The sequence below is a fragment of the Hypanus sabinus genome, chromosome 13, assembly GCF_030144855.1.
Source record: "Hypanus sabinus isolate sHypSab1 chromosome 13, sHypSab1.hap1, whole genome shotgun sequence".
In the NCBI taxonomy this organism is placed as follows: Eukaryota; Metazoa; Chordata; class Chondrichthyes; order Myliobatiformes; family Dasyatidae; genus Hypanus; species Hypanus sabinus.
Window position 1 is genome coordinate 63223544 of NC_082718.1, and position 21839 is coordinate 63245382.

Genomic DNA, 21839 nt, shown 5'->3' on the forward strand with positions numbered 1-21839 from the left:
AAAAAACTATCTATTTCTTACCTGTTCAAAAAAAAGCACATTCTCTATGTCCAAAGGTATTTTTTCTAGGTCTGCCATGGTTCAAATACACTGCAGTCACCTGGTTAGATTAAGAAACAGAAGTTAAAGTAATCTTTTTACAAATTTTGTGAAAAACAAAACAAGAAATTAGTTGAATTGGCAGATGGGTTCTGAAAGATCGGGAGGTGGTTTGGCTGGGGTTGGGGAGCAAGTGGGCGAGGGATTGTGTTGATGAAACTGCTCTTCACAGGTAGGTCAGTCATCGAAACACCTTAATTGAACATAGAACAATACAGCACAGTACAGGCCCTTCGGTCCACAATGTTGTGCCGACCGTTAAACCCTGCCTCCCATATAACCCTCCACCTTAAATTCCTCCATATACCTGTCTACTAGTCTCTTAAATTTCACTCGTGTATCTGCCTCCACCACTGACTCAGGCAGTGCATTCCACACACCAACCACTCTCTGAGTAAAAAAACCTTCCTCTAATATCCCCCTTGAACTGCCCACTCCTTACCTTAAAGCCATGTCCTCTTGTACTGAGCAGTGGTGCCCTGGGGAAGAGGCGCTGGCTGTCCACTCTATCTATTCCTCTCAATATCTTGTATACCTCTATCATGTCTCCTCTCATCCTCCTTCTCTCCAAGGAGTAAAGTCCTAGTTCCCTTAAACTCTGATCATCATGCATACTCTCTAAACCAGGCAGCATCCTGGTAAATCTCCTCTGTACCCTTTCCAATGCCTCCACAGCCTTCCTATAGTGAGGCAACCAGAAATGGACACAGTACTCCAAGTGTGGCCTAACCAGAGTTTTATAGAGCTGCATCATTACCTCACGACTCTTAAACTCTATCCCTCGATCTGTGAAAGCTAACACTCCATAAGCTTTCTTAACTACCCTATCTACCTGTGAGGCAACTTTCAGAGATTGGTGGACATGTACCTCCAGATCCTTCTGCTCCTCCACACTCCCAAGTATCCTGCCATTTACTTTATACTCTGCCTTGGAGTCTGTCCTTCCAAAGTGTATCACCTCACACTTCTCTGGGTTGAACTCCATCTGCCACTTCGCAGCCCACTTCTGCATCCTATCAATGTCTCTCTGCAAACTTCGACAATGCTCAACACTATCCACAACACTACCAACCTTTGTGTTGTCTGCAAACTTGCCAACCCACCCTTCTATCCCCACATCCATGTCTTTAATAAAAATCACAAAAAGTAGAGGTCCCAGAACCGATCCTTGTGGGACACCACTAGTCACAACCCTCCAATCTAAATGTACTCCCTCCACTACAACCCTCTGCTTTCTGCAGGCAAGCCAATCCTGAATCCACCTGGCCAAAATTCTCTGGATCCCATGCCTTCTGACTTTCTGAATAAGCTTAGTAGCAACGAACAATTGGCCTGCACTTGTTGACTGCTATCAGACAGAAAGCAGCTCTGCAGGTGCAAGAGTCTGCAAATGTACAGACTGCACAAGAGAACAAGAGAATGTAGACTTTAGACACAATAAATGAAACACAACTTTGTGTCGGCCAGTCATTATAACGAATCTTCAGGCAGCCACTATTATCTGAACTGCAAGCATCAATGGCAGCTCAACATTGTAACTTGCCAGCATCGGTAAAAATATAAGTTTGAATAAGTCAAAAAGCAGATCGCAATAAAATTTCAGAATTCTTACAGGGCTTGTTCAGCTGCATTGAAGGGAGGATGTTCCCACTGGGGCTGAACAGTCTTAAATAAAGACTAACCTGATCTACTGTCTCTAACCTTTTGTTATTTGATCAGGAAAGGGGATGGCCATTCAAGACTGAGACAACTGATTTCTTCACTCAGCGGATCATGAATCTTGGTAAATTTCTTACCTAGGGAGAGTAAGATCACTAATTTTATTGGAAAGAGTGATTTGTGGATTTCTGAATATCAGGGGAACCAGGCAATGGAGCAATAGTGCAGCAAAGTGACAGTGAAGTGGATGACCAGCCACATTAGAGATGAACATCAGAGCAGAATTATTAAAGATAAGCAGAGTGATCCACTCCTGATTAATATCCAAGGGCAGGCAGTGGGCCAGGGGTGGGGGGTGACTCTGTTGGTAAAACATGAAATCAAATCCTTAGAAAGAGGTGACGTACAGTAGGATTGGAAGAAATAGAATCCTTGTGGGTAGAGTTAAGAAACTGCAAGAGTAAAAAGATCTCAATGCAAGTAATATACAGGGCTCTGAAGAGTAGCCAGGATGTGGGCTACAAATTACAATAGGAGACAGAAAAGGTATGCAAAAAGAGCAATGTTGTGATAGTCACGAGGATTTCAGTATGCAGGTATATTGCGAAAATCAGGTTGGTGCTCGATCCCAAGAAAGGAAATTTCTAGAATGCCTACAAGATGGCTTTATAGAGCAGCTTGTGGATTAGTCCAGTAGGGGCATGAAAATTCTGGATTGGTTTTATGTAATGACCCAGATTTAATTAGGGAGCTTAAGGTAAAGGAACCCTTAGGAGTATGTGATCGTAATATAATAGAATTCATCCTGAAGTTTGAGGAGAAGCTATCAATATTACAGTGGAGCAAAGGGAATTAAAGATGCATGAGACAGGAGCTGGCCAGAGTAGACTGGAAGGGGACACTATTCATGAATAATAGCATAACAGGAATGGCTGGTGCTTCTGGGGCAAATGTGAAAGGTACAGGACAGCTACATCCCAAAGATGAAGAAGTAGTCTAAATGGAGGATGAGACACCCATGGCTGACAAGAGAAGTCAAGGATAGCATAAAAGCAAAAGAGAGGGCATATAATATTGCAAAATCTGTGAAAAATTAGAGGATTAGGATACAAAAGAAGACAATTAAAAAGCCACACGGGGAGAAAAAGTGAATTATGAAGGTATACTAACCTATAATATATAAGAATATACAAAAAGTTTTTTTTCAGATATATAAAGTGTAAAAGATAGATGAGAGTGGATATCAGACCACTGAAAATGATACTGGAGGTGGTAAAAAGGAACAAAGATTGGCGGACAAACTCAATAAGTATTTTGTGCCAGTCTTCACTGTGGAAGACACTAGCAGAATGGCAGAAACACGAGAGTGTTGGGGCAGAAGTGTGAGTCACTACTATTAAGGAGAAGGTGTTTGGGAAACTAAAAAATCTGAAGATAGATTAGTCACCTAGACTAGATGGATTACACCACAGGATTCTGAAGGAGGTAGCCAAAGAGATTACAGTGCAATTAGTAATAATCTTGCAAGAATTACTAGATTCTGGAATGGTTCTGGGGATTGGAAAATTGCAAATGTCACTCCATTCTTTAAGAAGGGAGAGAGGCACAAGAAAGTAAATTATAGGCCAGTTAGTCTGATATCAGTGTTTGGAAAGATTTTGTAATCTATTATTAAAGATGAGGTTTTGGCATACCTGGAGATACATGATAAAATAGGTAAAAGTCAGCATGGTTTTCTCAAGAGCAACTATTGACTGGCAAATCTGTTGGAATTTTTTGAGGAAATAACAGAGAAAGGAGCATCTGTGGATATTGCTTATGTAGTTTTTCAGAAGGCTTTTGACAAGGTTCTGCAGATGGGGCTGCTTTATGAGATAAAGAACCCATTTTATTACAGGAAAGATACAAGTATTGATAAAAGATAGGCTGACTGGTAGGAGGCAAAGATTGGGAATAAAGAGAGTTTTTTCTGGTTGGATGCCGGTGACTAGTGGTGTTCCACAGGGGTCGGTGTTGAGAATGCTTCTTTTCACACTATACATCAATGATTTGGATGAAGAAATTGATGGCTTTGTGGCTGAGTTTGCAGACAATATGAAGGTAGGAGGAGAGGCATGTGGCACTGAAGATGTAATATTTCTGCAGAAGGACTTAGACAGATTGGGGGAATGGGCAAAGAAGTGGCAGATTGAATATAGTGTAGGGAAATGCATGTTCATACACTTTGGCAGAAGGAATAAAGACATAGACAATTTGCTAAATGAAGAGAAAATTCAAATATCAGAGGTGCAAAGGGACTTTTGAGTCCTCATGCAGAATTCCTAAAGGTTAACTTGCAGGTTGAGTTGGTGGTAAGGAAGGCAAATGCAGTGTTCTCATTCTTTTGGAGAAGACTAGAAAACAAAAGCAAGGATGCAGTGCTGAGCTGTATAAGGCACTGGCCAGACCACACACAGTATTGTGAGCAGTTTCGGCTCCCTCATCTAACCAAAGACAGAGCATCAAGAGGATGTTTACGAGAAAGATCCCAGGAATGCCACGGTTGACATATGCAGAGTGTTTGCTGACTCTTGGCTTGTACTTGTGGGAATTTAGAAGAACGAGGAAGGATCTCATTGAAACAAATTAAATATTGAAAAGCCTAAATAGAGTGAATCTGGAAAGAATGTATCCTATAATGGGAGAGTCTAGGACAGGGATCGGCAACCCGCGGCTCCGGAGCCGCATGTGACTCTTTCATTTCTGTGCTGCGGCTCCCTGTGGCTTTGGAAAATAAATGATGAGTATTTAATTAAAATGTATTTTATGTTAGTTTGTTAGTTTTTGAAATGTAATTCTAAATTTGAAGATTATGGTGATCTTGTACAATCTAAATAAAATGTGTTTTTTGTCGCTATTAATATACGTCTCCACTGCCAATGTCTGACTCCCGCCAGTGCGCGATTTCTTTAATTTTTCGATCCAAGGTAGGCTAACTATGGAGAATTCTAAAAAAAGAAAAGTGACTGAAGAAAACAGAACGTTTAATGATACGTGGGCAGATTCATTTGCTTTCACTGCTGACGAGACTGGTTTACCAGTATGCTTAATATGCAATGAGAAACTAGCAAACAACAAAAAGTCAAAAGTCGCAAGACATTTCCAGAATAGACACGCAGCCTTTGCTCAAAAATATCCGGATGGAGATGAGAGAAAAAAGCCATTTCGGAACTGATGCGGAAGGTTGATCTGAGCAAAAATCATTTCAAGAAGTGGATGATGTCTGGAAAATCAACTACATACGCTAGTTTTGTTGCCGCTCAGGAAATAGTCAGGCACGGGAAGCAGTTTACAGATGGTGAATATATAAAAGAATCTTTCATTAAGATTTCAGAACATCTATTCACGGACTTGAAAAACAAGAGTGAAATTGTGCAGAAAATCAGGGATATGCCCCTCTCTGCAAAGACTGTCAAAGACAGAACCATAAAAATGGCAGAAGACATCACAAGACAGCAAATTAAAGACATCAATTCAGCTGTGGCCTACTCGATTGCCTGTGATGAGTCTAAAGACAAAGGTGATATTGAACAAATAGCACTGTTCTGCCGGTATGTAAACTCTGCCGGGCCACAGGAAGAAATGATTGAGTTGATACCTCTAAAAGGCCAAACACGGGGGGGGGGGGGAAGGACATCTGTGAGGCTGCCTTGAATTGTTTAAGAGCCAAAGGAATAAAGACCACCCATCTGGTGTCAGTAGCTACTGATGGGGCACCAAGTACGACAAGATCTCACAAGGGATGTGTGGCTTTACTGCAGAAGTCGCTGGACAGAAAGCTGCTGACATTTCACTGCATCTTGCACCAAGAGGCACTGTGTGCTCAAACATTTCTTCCGGAATGCACAGAAGTAATGGATGTTGTCATTCAGATTGTCAATAAAATAATGGCAAAAAGTTTAAATCACCGTCAATTCCGTTTGTTACTGGACGAGCTGGGAAGCGCATATTCTGACCTCCTGCTGCACAACAAAGTCCAGTGGCTGTCCAGAGGGGAGGTGCTGAAACACTTTGTTGCATGTCTGGAAGAAGTGAAAACTTTCCTGGGCAGCAAAGGGCTCACCTTTCCTGAGCTGGAACAGCCAGAGTGGCTGGAAAAGCTACACTTCATGGTAGACATGACAGCGCACCTGAACACGGTGAACACAGCTCTTCAGGGGTAAGGACGTACAGCCTTGCACATGTTGGAGGATGTTTTGGCATTCGAGTGCAAGTTGACAGTGCTTGCCAGAGATTTACAGAAAGGCACATTGACTCACTTCCCCAATTTGAGAGAGTTCAAACAAGGTCACAACATGATAAATTCGGAGTATTTACATTCTGCAATCATTGCAATGCAAACATCATTTGGGAAACGCTTCTGTGAGTTCAGAGAGGAAAAAAACGCATTATCCTTCCCAGTCACTCCCCTAAGCATCGATCCATCCCTACTGAATACGACTGCATTGGCAGGTGTGAGTCAACCTGATCTTGAGATGGAACTGGCCAACATAGCCGACAAAGACATATGGGTGTCCAAGTTTAGACGCTTGACAGCAGACCTTGAAGATGTTGCCCATCAGAAGGCCATTCTTGCTCAGAATCACAAATGGAGTGATATTGAAAACCTCCCTAAACCGGACAAACTTGTGTCCGAAACATGGAATGCTATCCCCGACATTTATGTAAACATTAAAAAGTATGTGCTTGGAGTCCTGTTGATCTTTGGATCCACATATGTATGTGAGCAGGTGTTCTCCAGCATGAAATTTATTAAAAACAAACATCGCGCACGCCTCACAGATGACAGCTTGCCATCCTGTGTAAAGATGAAGGTGATGTCATACAGCCCTGATGTGCAGATGCTGTGTGCTGAGGTCCAGGAGCAGAAATCCCATTAACCAAGTATGATAAATATTTTAATTGCCTATTATTTTATGTATATTCATATTTTTTCATTGTTCAGTGAAATAGTCCTTTTATTTTTCAGGTTGACAGCTGGCTGACGTTATTTTTGGTTTGCTGCTGGCGGACAATTTAAGTTTGGCGTTTTTCATAAATACAAGAAGGACTCAAATAGACATTGAGTATTTTACTTAAAAGTAACCTTCAACCCAACGTCTTTTTTTCAGAGTTCAAAATGTTTTTGTTGCATGCAGAAATGTAATTTCGTTTTCTCTGCAGGAGTTCATCGATTTCATAAATGCAACACATTATAGTTTGTTTATACATAGCATAAAGGCAAAAAAAAACATTGTATGCAGTGTTATTTCATTTTAAATGTCAAATGGGTTTTGCAGGTCCCAGTGTTTTCTTTTCTGTGGGAAACGGGTCCAAGTGGCTCTTTCAGTGTTAAAGGTTGCCGACCCCTGGTCTAGGACCAGAGCTTCAGAATAGAGGGACATCCATTTAGAACAGAGATGAGGAAGCACTTCTTTAGCTAGAGGGTGGTGAATCTGTGGAATTCACTGTTAGTTATATTTAAGGCGGAGGCTGATAGGTTCTTGATTGATCAGGGCATCAATAGTTATGGGAGAAGGCAGGAGAATGGGTTGAGAAGGATAATAAATCAACAATGACAGAATGGTGGAGCAGAGGATATGGGCTGAATTGCCTCATCCTTCTCCTGTGTGTTATGCCACTCTTTCCTAGGTTCCTATTATGGTTTGCTGACTCTCCATTAAGCAATCAGAACTTTGAAGTTAACATGAGATGTTTCCAGTGATGATGTAAGTGCTTATCGAGAACGTATGACACAGGCAATGGCCATTTCAAAGTTCAAAGCAAATCTATTATCAAAGTACATATACTGTACATCACTGTGGACTACCTTGAAACTCATTTTCTTGCAGGCATTTACAGGAAAAAATATAATAGGTTTTTATGAAAACTATGCATAAACAGATAGTCAAACAAGCAATGTGCAATTAAAGACAAACTGTGCAAATCAATATAATACTGAGAACATAAGTTGTAAAGAGTCCTTGAAAGGGATTCTATAGGCTGTAGAATCAGTTCAGGGTTGTTTTGAGTGAAGTTATCCACACAGGTTCAGGAGCCTGATGTTGTAGGGATCTAAGGCTTCTGTACTACCTCTCTGATGGTAGTGGCAAGAGGAGAGCATGGCCTGGATGGTGGGGATCTCTGATTATGGATGCCGCCTTCTTGTAGTAGTGTTCCTTGTAAATGTGCTCAATGGCTGTTCCTGTGATGGACTGGGTTGTATTCACTTTTTGCAGTCTTTTCTGTCCCTGGGCATTGGTGCTTTCATAACAGGCTGTGATACAGCCAGTTTGGATACTTTCTGTTGTGCATTTATAGAAGTTCATCAAAGTTTTTGCTAACATGTCAAATCTATGCAAACTTCTGAGAAAGTAGAGGTGCTGACTGCATTTATGAGCTGGTCGCAGGGCAGGTCCTCTGATATGATAATGCCAAGAAATTTAAAGCTACTGACCTTGTCCACCTTCAATCCCCTCATGAGGAATGGCTCATGGACCTCCATTTTCCTCCTCCTATAGTCAACAACTAGGTCTTCAGTTTTACTAATGTTGAGTAAAAGGTTGTTATTGTGGCATCATTCAACTACATTTCAATCTCCCTCCTATATGCCAATTTATCACCACCTATGATTCAGCCAACAACAGTAGTTTTGTCAGCCAACTTAAGTGTTTATTTGCCACACAAAATCATAGGTATAACGTGAGTAGAGCAGGGGGCTAAGCACAGAGCCCTGTGGTGCACCTGTGCCAATCTTTATTAACTGAGGTCTGCCAGTGAGGAAATTGAAGATCCGCTTGTACTGAGTGGTATGGAGGCTCAGGACTTTGAGCTCCGTGATGTGTTTTGAGAGGATGTAAGTGTTGAAAGCTAAGCTGTAGTCAATGAAAAGCATCTTAATGAACGCATCTTCATTGTCCACATGTTCAGAGCTGAATAAAGGGCCAATGAAATGGAATCTGCTGTTGACCTGTTGTGATGTAGTCAAATTAGACTGGATCCAGATCACTCCTCAGTCGGAGATGATATGCTTCCTGAATGACCTCTCGAAGCACTTCATTGCAGTAGATGTAAGTGGTAATGGTTGAAAGTCAGTGAGGCGGCTTACCACATTCTTCTTGGAAACTGGTATGATTGATGGAGTACCTCAGACTACTGAAGCAAGAGGTTGAAGATATCAACAAAGTTGATTAGCACAGGTCTTCAGTATTCAGTCAGGTACACCATCTGGGCCAGACACTTTCTGTGGGTTCACCCTCTTTAGGATGCTCTCATGACAGACTGAGATCACAGTCATTGGTCCGTAGGGGTTCATGAAGGTGCCTCCCTAATCTGGTAATCAAAGCAAGCATAATGGGTGTTGAATTCACCTGGGAGCAAAACTTTCTTGTCATTTATGCTGCTTGGTTTTGCTTTGTAGGAGAAAATTGCATATATTCCAACATATCAGCATTCATGGAACTATACCCTGCAATCCAGGCAGAAAATGGCTCTGTGCTGTCCATTCATTAAAACATTTTCTGCACACAGCCAGCATGTAATGGTAGTCTTTATGTATCTTGTAGTATTTTTATGTATAAATTAGTTTATGTTTTATGTATTGCCACAAATCAACAGACGTCAGTGATAACAAACCTGATTCTGATGACCAACATAAGGCTGGCCTGCCCATGATTCTCAGGTGGGAGGATGTAGCTCTTGGAATCCTTAGCACAAAGTCCAGAAAGCCTGCCATTTCATTGTATCAGATCAAACCTCCTCCTGATTAACTCCTCCTGTCCATGTAGTAGATGAATCAGTGTTCTATGTTGAACCACATGTGGAAGAGGTGATGAAAGTGGCAAGGGCACAGACTCTATTCAGAGTGAATAGCTAAGCTATTCACTTAGCTCTATTCAGGTAGCTAAGTGAACCAAGATGAGGGATAAACCTACTCGACTTTGTCCTCATCAGCCTACTTGTTGTAGATGCATCTACTTTTGATAGAATTGGTATACATAAAGTCATACAGCACAAAGACAGGCCCTTGGGCCAACCATGTCCACACTGACCACAAATATCCATCTATACTAATCCCATTTACCAGCACTAAGTGGTCCACAGCCATTAATGCCTTCACAAGGAATGTGAGTGAGAGCTGGTTTAAATAGGCTGCAGGTAATGAATTGGAAACAAGTGGCAGGTATTCCTGCTGGTGGAGTGAAGAATGGGAGATGCCTGCCTGTGCATCCCTGTCAGGAACTCCAGGAAACTTCAGTCCCACACCACCAGTTTCAGGAACAGTTATTACCCTACAACCATCAGGCTAACATCACTCACCGCAACACTGAACTGATCCCACAACCTACACACTCACTTTCAACAACTCTACATCTCATGAGTCTACAGCTCATGTTCTCAGTATTATTTATTTATTATTTGCATAGTTTGTCTTCTTTAGTGCAGTTTCCTTCTCAGTCTTTTATGCATCATTTTTCATAATTCTTTTGTATTTCTTTATTTATCTGTAAATGCCTGTGGGAACATTAATCTCAAGGTAGTATATGCTGACCTATAGGCATTTTGATAATATACTGTACTTACTCCAACTTTGAAACTGAAGCTTTGCAATCCTACAGCATCTACTCATGAATGGTGGTAGACAATTAAACAGCAAATGAGAGGAAGAGATGCCAAGAAAAACCTGATCTTCAGGGACGTGCAGCCCAGCACATGAGTGCTAATGACAAGGGTGACACATTTACAACCAGCAGCGCAGACCAGAAGTTACACCTCAGCTTCCTCATGTCATCCTGACCATCATGGAAACATCCAATTGAATTGAGATCATGTGATATTAAGAAATGGCTGGGAGAACTGTGTAAAGGGTGCATGAACAGGAAGTACCACAGTTGAGAGTCTGAAGACCTGTAGATTAGATGCAGCTCCAGCAAAGCTTTAGATTTTCTAAATTGAGGGAATCAAGGGGTAGGGAATTAGCACAGGAAAAATAGGGCTGATTTGGAAAATCAATCACAACAATAGAGTGAGTACAAAGGGCCAAATGGTCTTCTCCTGTTTCTATTTATGCAGCAGGACTACATTGTAGCCTATGGGCCATGTAAGGAAAGATTCAACTTCTGATCTGGCAACACCTTTCTACCATTTGTAAGCTACTGATTAGATCAGACCAGAATACCTGAACAATATTCCAGTTCATGAGTGATATTATTTCTGTGTAACTCTCACCAGGGCTCATACACAAACTCGGCTCGTTAGGTAACTCTGCTAACAGCCACATGACTCAGTGGTAAGAAGGCCACCTTCCGTAAACAAGATACACCTAGGGCCAGTATGATGTGGGGTTCAACCAAACAGGAACATCGTGATGTTCCAATTACAGGGACCTCGATTTGAGCGAATGCTGTGTAAATACTGCCCATGTGCAATTATCAGTCAGCAAGAAATAACAGGTCGTACACCACGTAAAATTATAACTAAAGTATATTTACAAATTTCAGCTTTATCTAACAGTTAATAGGAAAAAGAAAAGGGCCCAGTTCAATGTGCACATAACCATCGGAGCTCATACTGGAGTAGTCAGGGGTGTGTCTCTTACCTACGTGCTGGGCCCACAGTTTGCATGAAAACACCCGTCACAGTCTGAACTTCCCTCAAAATCCATCTTGAACAAACCGCCTCTCTCTCCGGAATGCTGGCCCTTCCTCCTTGGAGCCATTCATCTGCACAAAGCACTTTTAGCAATGGGGACTCTCCTTCCAACAGCATTCTGCGGCAACTTCCCTTGTGCCCCACTCCACAGCCCCCACCAAAAAGCCCCCAAACAAAAAAACTCTTCCCCACAGCTCTCTAGAACCTTCTCTCACATCCCACAATCCTAATTGGCAGACTCACATTAGTTGGACAGCATGGGCCCTTATATTAGCCAAAGCCAAAACACACTTTCTAGCATGGCACGCTGTTTTTACAGAAAACTGCTAATATAAGCTACCTCTCAACATAGCAGTGGAGATTTTAACCAGGGTATTACATCTGTGTCACACAAGTATCAGTATTTGGACTTTAGATAATTGCAAAGATGCCATACAAGGAGATGTTAAGCAAAATTAGAACAGGTTGTACTGGGAGTAATATGTTAGTGTGGATTACAAATTGTTTCCTGAATTCATTGTTGAGGTTTGGGCTTTAGAAGCATCAAAGTTTATCTGACATGAGAATAGAGGGTAAGAATTCATTGTATGATTTTCAGGGTGACAGCAATTGTGCTGAGGCCAGGGATTCATCATGTGTGGAGTTCTGCTGATGATATAAAGATGAAGAGCAGTAGATTGTGAAGAGGATGCAGATGGATTTCAGTGGGATATAGACATGCTAACTGGGTAGAGAGGATATGGCATGTGGAATATAATGTGGTAAATACGAGGCCAGATGGGTTGGTAGAGAAAGTAGAAAACCAGAATAGCTTTTCAATGGTAAGAGAGTGTTAATCTTCAGAGAGATTGAGAAGAGAGCATGTCCTGGTTGGTGGGGATCCTTCATGATTGATGCTGTCTTTTGGAGACATCACCTTTTGAAGATGTCTTCAATGCTGGGGAGCTAGTGCCCATGATGGAACTGGCTGAGTTTACAACTTTCTGCGGCTTTTTCTGATCCTGTCCAGTGGGCACTCCGTACCAGATAGTGATGCAACCAGATAGAATGCTCTCCACTGTAGAAATTTACTAGAGTCTTTGGTGAAATACCAAAATATTTGCCATTGTCTTTGGTGGCAAACCATTATCAGAAATAAAAATAGTAAACTCTAGAAATAGTCAGATTAGGCAGCATCTTGAAGAGAGAAAGACAACATTTTAATTTGATGATCTTTCAGCACTTGCAATACATGCAGATGTATAAACTCAAGAGCCTTGGGCCACAATCAATTGTCAGCAAGGACTCCCACAGATTCAGAGATATATTGTCATAAATACATACCCAAACTCAGGTTGGAGGAACAACACTTCACATACCGGCTGGGTAGCCTCCAACCTGATGGCATGAACATTGACTTCTCTAACTTCCATTAATGCCCCTCCTCCCCTTCTTACCCCATCCCTGACGTATTTAGTTGCTTGCCTTTTCTCCATCTCCCTCTGGTGCTCCCCCCACTCCTTTCTTTCTCCTGAGGCCTCCCGTCCCATGATCCTTTCCCTTCTCCAGCTCTGTATCACTTTCACAAATCACCTTTTCAGCTCTTAGCTTCATCCCATCCCCTCCGGTCTTCTCCTATCATTTCGCATTTCCCCCTCCCCTCACTACTTTCAAATCTCTTACTATCTTTCCTTTCGGTTAGTCCTGACAAAGGGTCTCGGCCCGAAACATCGACAGCATTTCTCCCTATAGATGCTGCCTGGCCTGCTGTGTTCCACCAGCATTTTGTGTGTGTTACGCACACACACACACACACACATCCACTGTGGAAATGCACACTGGTCCATTATCGAAAATGAAATAAAAATTTAGAGGCAGCATTGATAAGAAATTGGCTAACTGAAGAATAATCAATAGTGTGTTCCCAAAGGACCAGAATGCAGGCCACTTCTTTTTTAATACATGGTTTAGGGACAGTGATGTGGGGGAGCTAAGACAAGAGGCCAGTCTCTAGGCCTGTCCTGTTCTCCATGCTCCACATTCAAATGCCAGCAACGAAGGGCATCTGTGGATGTTGGGACATCACAGCAGGTGATGTGGAGAGAACTAACCAGGACGAGGTCTGGTAACCCTCCATGTCATTGGGTTGGATGTCTGTACGGACAGGAGCACAAAGGCTGGTGGCCCTTTAGGTGCATGAGTCAGCAAGTCAGTGTTTGAGGTATGGAATTTGGGTGGTCCCATAATCAGTTAGTCCGGACCTTAAGGACTGGAGTTCAGAGTCTTTCTGAATCCTGGGGTTGATACTGAAGATCGAAACCCAAGGATTGAGCAGAAGTCTGGAAGTCGAAGCCCGATGCCTGAAGCCCTGGGTCTATGAGTGAGAGTCCACTAGGGAAGTTGGGAGGCCCATTGTCAGAGGCTGGATACCTGGAGACTTGCCTGTTATTGTGAGTGTGAGAGAGTGAGTGCTTGGGTGGGATGGAGGAAAGGGGTTTGTTTTGCTGTTGTTTTGTTGCTGTGGTTTGTTGTTGTGGTTGTTTGTGTTGTTCACCTAAACTTTTTAAGCATGCTATGTTGGTGCCTGAATGTGTGGTGACACTTGCAGGCTGCCTGCAGCACATCCTTAGGTTGTTGGTTGTTATCACAAATGACGCATTTCACTGTATGTTACTGTATACATGTGATAAATAAATGAATTTGAATCATACAAACAGACAGAATGAGACAAGTAACAGATCAGAAGTTATACAGAGAACCTTACAGTGACTGATAAAGAACAAGAACCAAGTAGCACAGTTTAAAGGGTGTGCAGGAACAGAGGGACGTTTGTGTCCATAATTCTATGAAAGTACTGGGGCATGTTGAACAAAATACTTAGTAAAGCAAGCGGTTTCCTGGGATACCTAAATAAAGGCTAAGATTATGCTAAGCACTGGCTGGGTGATAACATGCACACACAAACCAACCCATACACATTATTGGAAGTTTACTGACTTCTACAACTACCTAACACTGGAGGAGTTGAACTTCCAAAAGTTTTCAATCAGTGCCACACAGGAAGCTGTATCTGGCCTGAAAATGCAGGCTCACCCCAGTTTCCATCCAACCAATAAGACTCACCTGCTAGTTATTTCCAATTCATCACCTGCAGCCTATTTAAACTCAGTTCTCGTCCACAATCCTTGTTCATTCATTGGAACCAACCAACCTCAACCAATTTCTCCTAGTCTTCAGTTACTTTGGTTCCTGAGAGTTTAGTATCTGTTCTCTCTTGGCTTGTGACTCCTCGTGGCTTGTTATTTTGCAGTTAACACTCACCATTAAATTGTCCTTGTTGCTCTGCTTTTGGGTCAAGCCTCCCGTAAATTTCCGGATGGGTGAACCATTGATTGCCCCAACAGAGTACACTTGCCTAAAGGAAGTCATCCGTCAACATGAGCACGCAATCTAGAAATAGTAGAAAAAAAACTGACCATCTACACACTACTCTCTTCCAACTGTCTTGAAACAGTAACCCCATGACAATCAAAACTCCACCTTCTGAGCCTTTGATTCCAATCCCAAGCTCTTCAACAGATTTCCCAACCCGATGTTGCAACTTCCTTCCCGTTGCATCTTAAACTTTGAACTCCAGTCATCTCTGTATTCTACGGACCAAGCCAAGATTGCCTTTGTCATTTCTCTTGCGATTGGATTAGCTCTGACCTGGACCACCACTAACTGGGACAATAAGATTACCATTTACAATAAATATGTGGAATTTACTTCTGAGATGTGCCAGTTTTCGACAACCCAGGAAGTGGAAAGGGGGGCAGTGGATCAGATACTTCCTCGGTATCAAGATCACACTGCACTAGGTTACACTCTGGAATCTAGGACCCTCATGAAGGAGTACTGTTGGAATGTGGAAGTGTTGCTGGCCCATTATGACCATGGTCTCTTAGAGTGTTCGAAAAATGAGCCATCTACCAGGGAGATGTCCATTGACCTTGAAAGTATTATCACTCTGGCCCTCCATATTGTCAAGCTTGCTATGGATGGACCTTCCAGCTCATCAGTCAGAACCCCAGTTCTCGGAAAACTGTATCAGGCTGCAGGACCCTCTCAGCAACATCTCCAAAACCCATGCAGTTAGGGAGAGCTCTTTTAACCCGTGCCCCCCCCCCCCCCAAGAGCATGAACATCAGTGGGCAACCTCATAATGGCTTCAGTTGACAATCCCAGTACCCGGCCAGTGCAGGATTCTTCTTTGTCAAAATCAAAGATAGAAATCTCCGTCCCTTCATCAACCCCCATAGACTCAAACAAAAAGCCATCATTAAGAAGCACTAGCCTCTCCCCTGGATGGACAGCACTTTCAATACACTCCACGGGGCCCAGATCTTCATCACACTGGCTCAACAGAGTGGCTCAACCTGATATGTATCTGCCAGTGGAAGGCAGCATCCTTAACACCCACTGGCCACTAGAACACTTGGTGATGCCTTTCTGAATTTCCAACAATCCAGCTGTCTTCCAACCCTTCACTGACAAAGTCCTCCAAGGCATGCTACAGAGATACATACGTGTTCATCTACTTTGACAATATCCATATCTTCTTCAGGGATTGCCACGACCATATCTGTTCAGTCCTTCATTTCCCTGAAAACCAGCTGTACTGCCAGTTAGAAAAATGCCAGTTCAAAACCCCAGTCATTTCCTTCCTAGGTTATGTCCTCTCCCTCCAAGGCACAACTATGGAAGCAGAGAAAGTGCATGTTGTCATTGATTGGCCCCGACCATGCTCCCTCAAGCAACTATGGCACTTCTTGGGTTCCTCCAATTTCTACAGCCAGTTCACCAGAAACTACAGCCAAATTGCTGCTCCTCTTTTCTCCCTCACCAAGTCACCTCTTCCCAGATAACCTAGTCTGACCATGAACTCAGGAGATACTTCACTCGTATTCTCCAGCATCCAAACCCCTCCAGTGCTTTTGTGGTTCAGGTGGGCACCAAGACCATTCTTTCCCAGTAAGGAGACACCCTTGTGTCTTCTTTTCGTGCAAGTTCAGCTCTACACCGCACTGGTACGGAATAGCAGATAAGGAGCTACTCGCCAGTAAATGGACATTGGAGGAATAGAGACATTGGCTGATGAAAAACACTAAGCCTTTCCTGATCTGGACGGACCACCAGAACCTCAGATCCATACAAAGGACCCAATAACTCAACCCACTTCAGGCTCCCTGTGCCCTCTGCATTGGGCAATTCAATTTCACCATCTCCTACCGACCCGGCTCCAAGAACACTAAGGCGGGTGCCCTGTCTCAACAGTCTAACCCAGATGAAATCTTCAGCCCATCATTCCATCTTCACAGATCCTCACCCTGATCATCTGGCTCCTCGAGAAGCAGCTCTGCTAGGCCCTACAGCATGAGCCTGCTCTGGCCGACGTACCTGACAACCACATCTATGTGCCAGTGACCGTGCGCTCTGAGGCACTATTGTGGGCCCACTCTTTGCCCATATCCAGCCATCCAGACACATGATAATCTCAATGTTTTCTACAAAGCATGTTCTGGTGGCCCAGATGTACATCAGTTTGTTGTTGCCTGCTCTCATTGTCCCCAAATTCCTCCAACCTCTGGGCTCCTGTACCCCATACTGGTTCCTCAGCGCCCATGGTCCCACATCACCATGGATTTCATCACAGGTTTGTCACCTTCTGATGGGACCATGGTGATCATGACAGTGGTAGACCAGTTCTCCAAGGTGGCCCACTTGCCCTTCATTAGCCACAGAGAGGGCAGACCTGGCTCCCCAACATGTAGTTTACCTTCACAGCTTCCATCAGAACATTGTGTTGGACTGGAGCCCAGATTTGTGTCAAACCTTCTGCTCCACCTCTGCACAAGTCCAAATACAAGTACAAGCATGCTTGTACTTCAGCTTTTGTCAGTCAGAAAGAATCAATCAGAAAGTAGAGATGTTTCCGTGATGCTTTGCTACCTCTAACCCTTCCACATGGAAGTATCTGCTCTGGGCCAAGCTGTCCCACAATCTACACACCTCATCTGCCATATGTATGTCACCCTCTGCTTCATAGCTACTAACTCCATTGTCCCCTGCTGGGGAGCCAACAGTGGAGCTCTATGCACCAGGGCCCTGGTACACTAATGCCAGAATGGAGGCATGGAGGTCCATCCCAGCTGCCAACCATAGCTACTGTTGCTAGGCTGACTACGTTTGGTACTCAGCCAGACCACGCAGGCCTGAAGACTGTGCTCTACTGTCCACCCGAGATATGCCCCTGCGCGCTGACTCCCACAAGCCTGGTCCATCGGTCCCTTTAAGATCACCCTTTCCATCAATCAAGTCACTTACCATCTCCAGCTGCCACCTTCCACATGTCCTGCCTCAAACCTGTTGTCCATAGACTACTCAACCTACTAAGCCTGCACCTCTGGAACCAAGGACTCACCTGCAGCCCATTTAAACCCAGCTCTCGTCCAAAGTCCTTGTTTACTCATTCGAACCAACTAGCCTCAAACAGTTGCTAACAAGAGAAAATCTACAGATGCTGGAAATCCAAGCAACACACACAAAATGCTGGAGGAACTCAGCAGGCCAGGCAGCCTCCGTGGAAAGGAGTACAATCAACATTTCGGGCAGAGACTGTTCATCAGGACTCAACCAGCTGCTCCTGGCTTTCAGTTATCTTGTTGCCTGTGAGTGTCTGCTCTTTCTTGTTTTGTGGCCCCTTCTGGCTTGTTATTTTGCAGTTGACCATTAAAGTTATCACTCACCACTAAATTGTCTCTGTAACTCTGCTTTGGGTCGAGCCTCCTACATTTTCTGAACATGGGCTAATGAAGCAACATGGACTGAGAGTTGATTGACAGACAGAAAACAATGTTTAGGAAAAAATGAGTCTTTTGCAGGACAGCAGGCTGCAGCCAGTGGGGTGTTTTGGGAAAGATATTTGAGTTCCAAGTATTCGGCATCTATATCAAAGGGTCTCTATTTCAAAGTGAATCTATTTCTAAGTGTGCTGATGAATTCAAACTAAGAGTGAATGCAAGCTGTGTTCAGAATTCAAAGTGACAATTGGTTAAGAATATGCTGAATGAATGGCAAAGAAGGTGACAGATGTGTAGAAATATGTAAAGAGAGAATTGGTGAGTAGTTTTTAAATGAAGAAATTTTAGGAACTATTGTGTTCAAAGGAATGTTGCTGTCCTTGTGCACAAAACACAGAAAGCCAGTATACAGAGAAATGTTGCCTTTATTGCAAGATGATGAATTCTGGAAAAGTGACGTTTTACTGCAATTATATGGGGTTTTGGGAGACCACACCTGGAGAATTCTGTACAATTTTGACCTTTGTACCTAAAATGGATATATTTGATATAGAGGGGGTGTGGTGTAGATAGACATGCTATCACAGGAGGCAGATTGTTCTATTATAAGGGATTCAACAAGTTAGTCCTGTATTCTCCATAGAAGAACTACAATAGTGGGTCTGATAGACTAGGTACATGAGTATACCGAACCCCCCACCCCCAGCTGAGGATTGTGGAACTAGAAGTTACAGTTTCAGAATGGCTTCCAGGCCACTTCGGACTGCGATGAGAGATTTCTTCACTCTGGGTGGTCAAATCTTGGATTTCTCTACCCTGGGGTCTTTGGAGACTCCCTCACTGATTGACAAATTTATGGGGACTACAGGTATGTGCACAGTAGTGTAGTGGTTAGCACAATGCTTTACAGTACAGGTGACCGGGGTTCAATTCCTGCTGCTGCCTGTAAGGAGTTTGCACGTTCTCCCTGGTTTCCTCTGGGTGCTAAGGATTCCTCTCACAGTGCAAAGACACATGGGTTGGTGGGTTAACCGGTCATTGTAAATTATCCTGTGATCAGGCTCAGATTAAATCGGGGGATTGCTGGGTTGCATGGCTTGAAGGGCCTATTCCACACTGTATCTCAATTTAAAGTAAAGGGTTTGGCCATAGGCATGAATATTAAGATGACCAGCCATGATCTTGTTAAATGACAGAGCAAGCCTGAAGGGACAGATGTCTCACTCCTATTTCTTATGACGTACTCTCATAAAACCAGACTCTGATACTTCCAAATACAAATTCACAAGCCACTCTTAACACAAAGTCCTCACAGACATACCCATGCTTACACACACACAGACAGGGATACAAAACAGATCATCCTTACAGAAACTTGTGTTGATAGATAATTCTGCCATAGTTATAAAACACAGCACAGAAACAAGCCCTTCAGCCTATCTAGTCAATGCCAACCTGGTCTCCCACCTAGTTCCAACTACCTGCATTCAGACCTTGCCCTCCATACCACTCCCATCTACTACCTATCCAAACTTCACTTAAACGTCACAATTGAACCCACATCCACCACTTCCAGTGGCAACTCTTACCACCCAGTGTGTGAGGAAACTTCCCCTCAGATTTCACCTTTCACCCTTAACCCATGAGGTCTAGTTCTAGTCTCACCCAGCCTTTTGGGGGGGGGGGGTGCCTGCATGCATTCACTCTGTCTGTACCCCTCAGTTCTGAATACAGTACCTCCAATAGATCTCTCTGCAGTCTCCTTCACTCAAGGGAATAAAGTCCTACCCTATTCAACCTTTCCCTATAATTCAGGTCCTCAAGTCTGGGCAACACACTTGTACATTTTCTCTGCACTTTCACCCTTATTGACATCTTTCCAGTAAGTAGGGGACCAGAACGACACACAATACTCCAGAATGTGTCTCACCAATGTCTTATACAACTTCAACACAACATCCCAACTCTTGTACTCAATATCTTGATTTCTGAAGGCCAATGTGTCAAAAGCTCTCTTTACAACCCTGTAAAGCCGATTCTGATTCCTTAGAGCGATGAATAAGCATATCGTGGTCTGAACCCTTCGTGCCTAGGTGGCACATGGGGCCATAAGCATATAGTATAACGTAAATGCCCAACAAACACCATCCCCAGAATTGAGTTCCACTGACTTCAGCAGTCAAAGCTCAAAAGCAGATACAAACAAGTGAAACGCACACAAAATGCTGGAGAAATTCAGCAAGTTAGGCAGCTTCTATGGAGGGGAATTAATAGCCCGGGATCCTTCATCAGAACCAGTCTGAGAGGACATGTCATGGCGGAATTCAGTGCTACACAAAAATAACTATTAGTCACAATAAGAAATGTAAGTAAAAGTCAGCCGTGCAAGAAGTCTGCCAAAAGTTCAGAAATCTGACGAGGGAGGAGAAGCTGTTCCTAAAACATTTAGTGTGGCTCTCTGGGCTTCTATACCTCATCCTTAGTGTCAGCGATGGGAAGAGAGCATTCACGAGGCATCGCCTATTAAAGATGCCCTCGATGGTTGTGAGGCTAGTGCCCATGATGGAGCTGGCTGAGTGTACAGGGCTCACACAAGTGTTCACACTGAAATGAACATGTATGATGGTTGCCAGCGACAAACGAACCCTCACACATCGCTGCCACTGACTCCGGCCCTCACACGCAGAGACTCGCGGCGTTTGACAATAGGACTGAGCGCTCACTCCGCTCTGTTTACACGAAAGAATCCTGTTGAAACTTCTCACACTGTTTTAAAACTTAAAAAGCGTGTCGCCGACCTGGACTCAAAATTCAGTTCGGACTGCTCCCCTCCGGCGGTGCCAGTCGTTTGGCCAACTCCGAGTCCTGTAATTGCAATCGGTCCGCTTCGTGGCCTCCCGCAGTGTCGCGGCGTCTCTTCGTTTCCCCGGGCAACGCAGCCTTCCGTTCCACTGCACAAACTGGCTGGTTGACAGGTAACCAACCACTCCAGCAACGTCTGGCTCGCCGGCGAGACGCAGCACCCAGGCGCCGCTGCCCCGGACCAAGGCGCAACTGTTGCGCTGCCTTTTACAACGATAGCGGACGTTGCCTCACCTCACAATGCCCCTAGTAACGTCATTTGAGGAAGAGTAAAGTGCTGGTGTAGGCAAAGAATGCAACACACACAAATCACAAAGAGAAAATCTGCAGATGCTGGAAATCCGAGCAACACACACAAAATGCTGGAGGAACTCAGCAGGCCGGGCAGCGTCAATGGGAAAAAGTACTGTCGACGTTTCCGCGGGACTGGGAAAAAAGCTGAAGAGTAGATTTAAAAATTGGTGGGGGGGAGGGAGGGAGAAAACCACCAGGTGATGGGAGAAACCTGAAGGAGGGGATGAAGTAAAGAATTGAGAAGTTGATTGGTGAGAGAGGGAAAAGGGGGTGGTTAATGGGGGACATAACCGGAAGCTTGAGAGATCGATGTTTTGAGGTGAAAAATAAAAAAGAAAAATAAGGTGGTGTTGGTGAGCGTCTCGCCGAGCTGGCTTGTTAGCTTGCAGCCGTTTCATTAACCAGCTAGGTAACATCATCAGTGCAACTTCGAGA

At 43.7% G+C, this 21839-nt stretch overlaps 1 protein-coding gene across 3 annotated transcripts in view; it reads right to left on the reverse strand.

Moving 5' to 3' along the window:
• Nucleotides 1–21552, reverse strand: part of LOC132403930 (uncharacterized) — a 226121-nt gene extending 204569 nt beyond the window's left edge. The window contains exons 1-2 of one of the 3 annotated variants that reach the window (XM_059987772.1): nucleotides 21047–21552; nucleotides 22–100 (exon numbers count right to left, since the gene is read on the reverse strand). In XM_059987772.1, coding sequence (XP_059843755.1) covers nucleotides 22–78 — 57 coding nt within the window. In that variant the 5' untranslated portion in view covers nucleotides 79–100; nucleotides 21047–21552. The remainder of the gene's footprint in view (nucleotides 1–21; nucleotides 101–21046) is intronic. The other 2 variants (XM_059987774.1, XM_059987773.1) reach the window with 2 other exon arrangements.
• Between the last annotated feature and the right edge of the window lie 287 nt (nucleotides 21553–21839).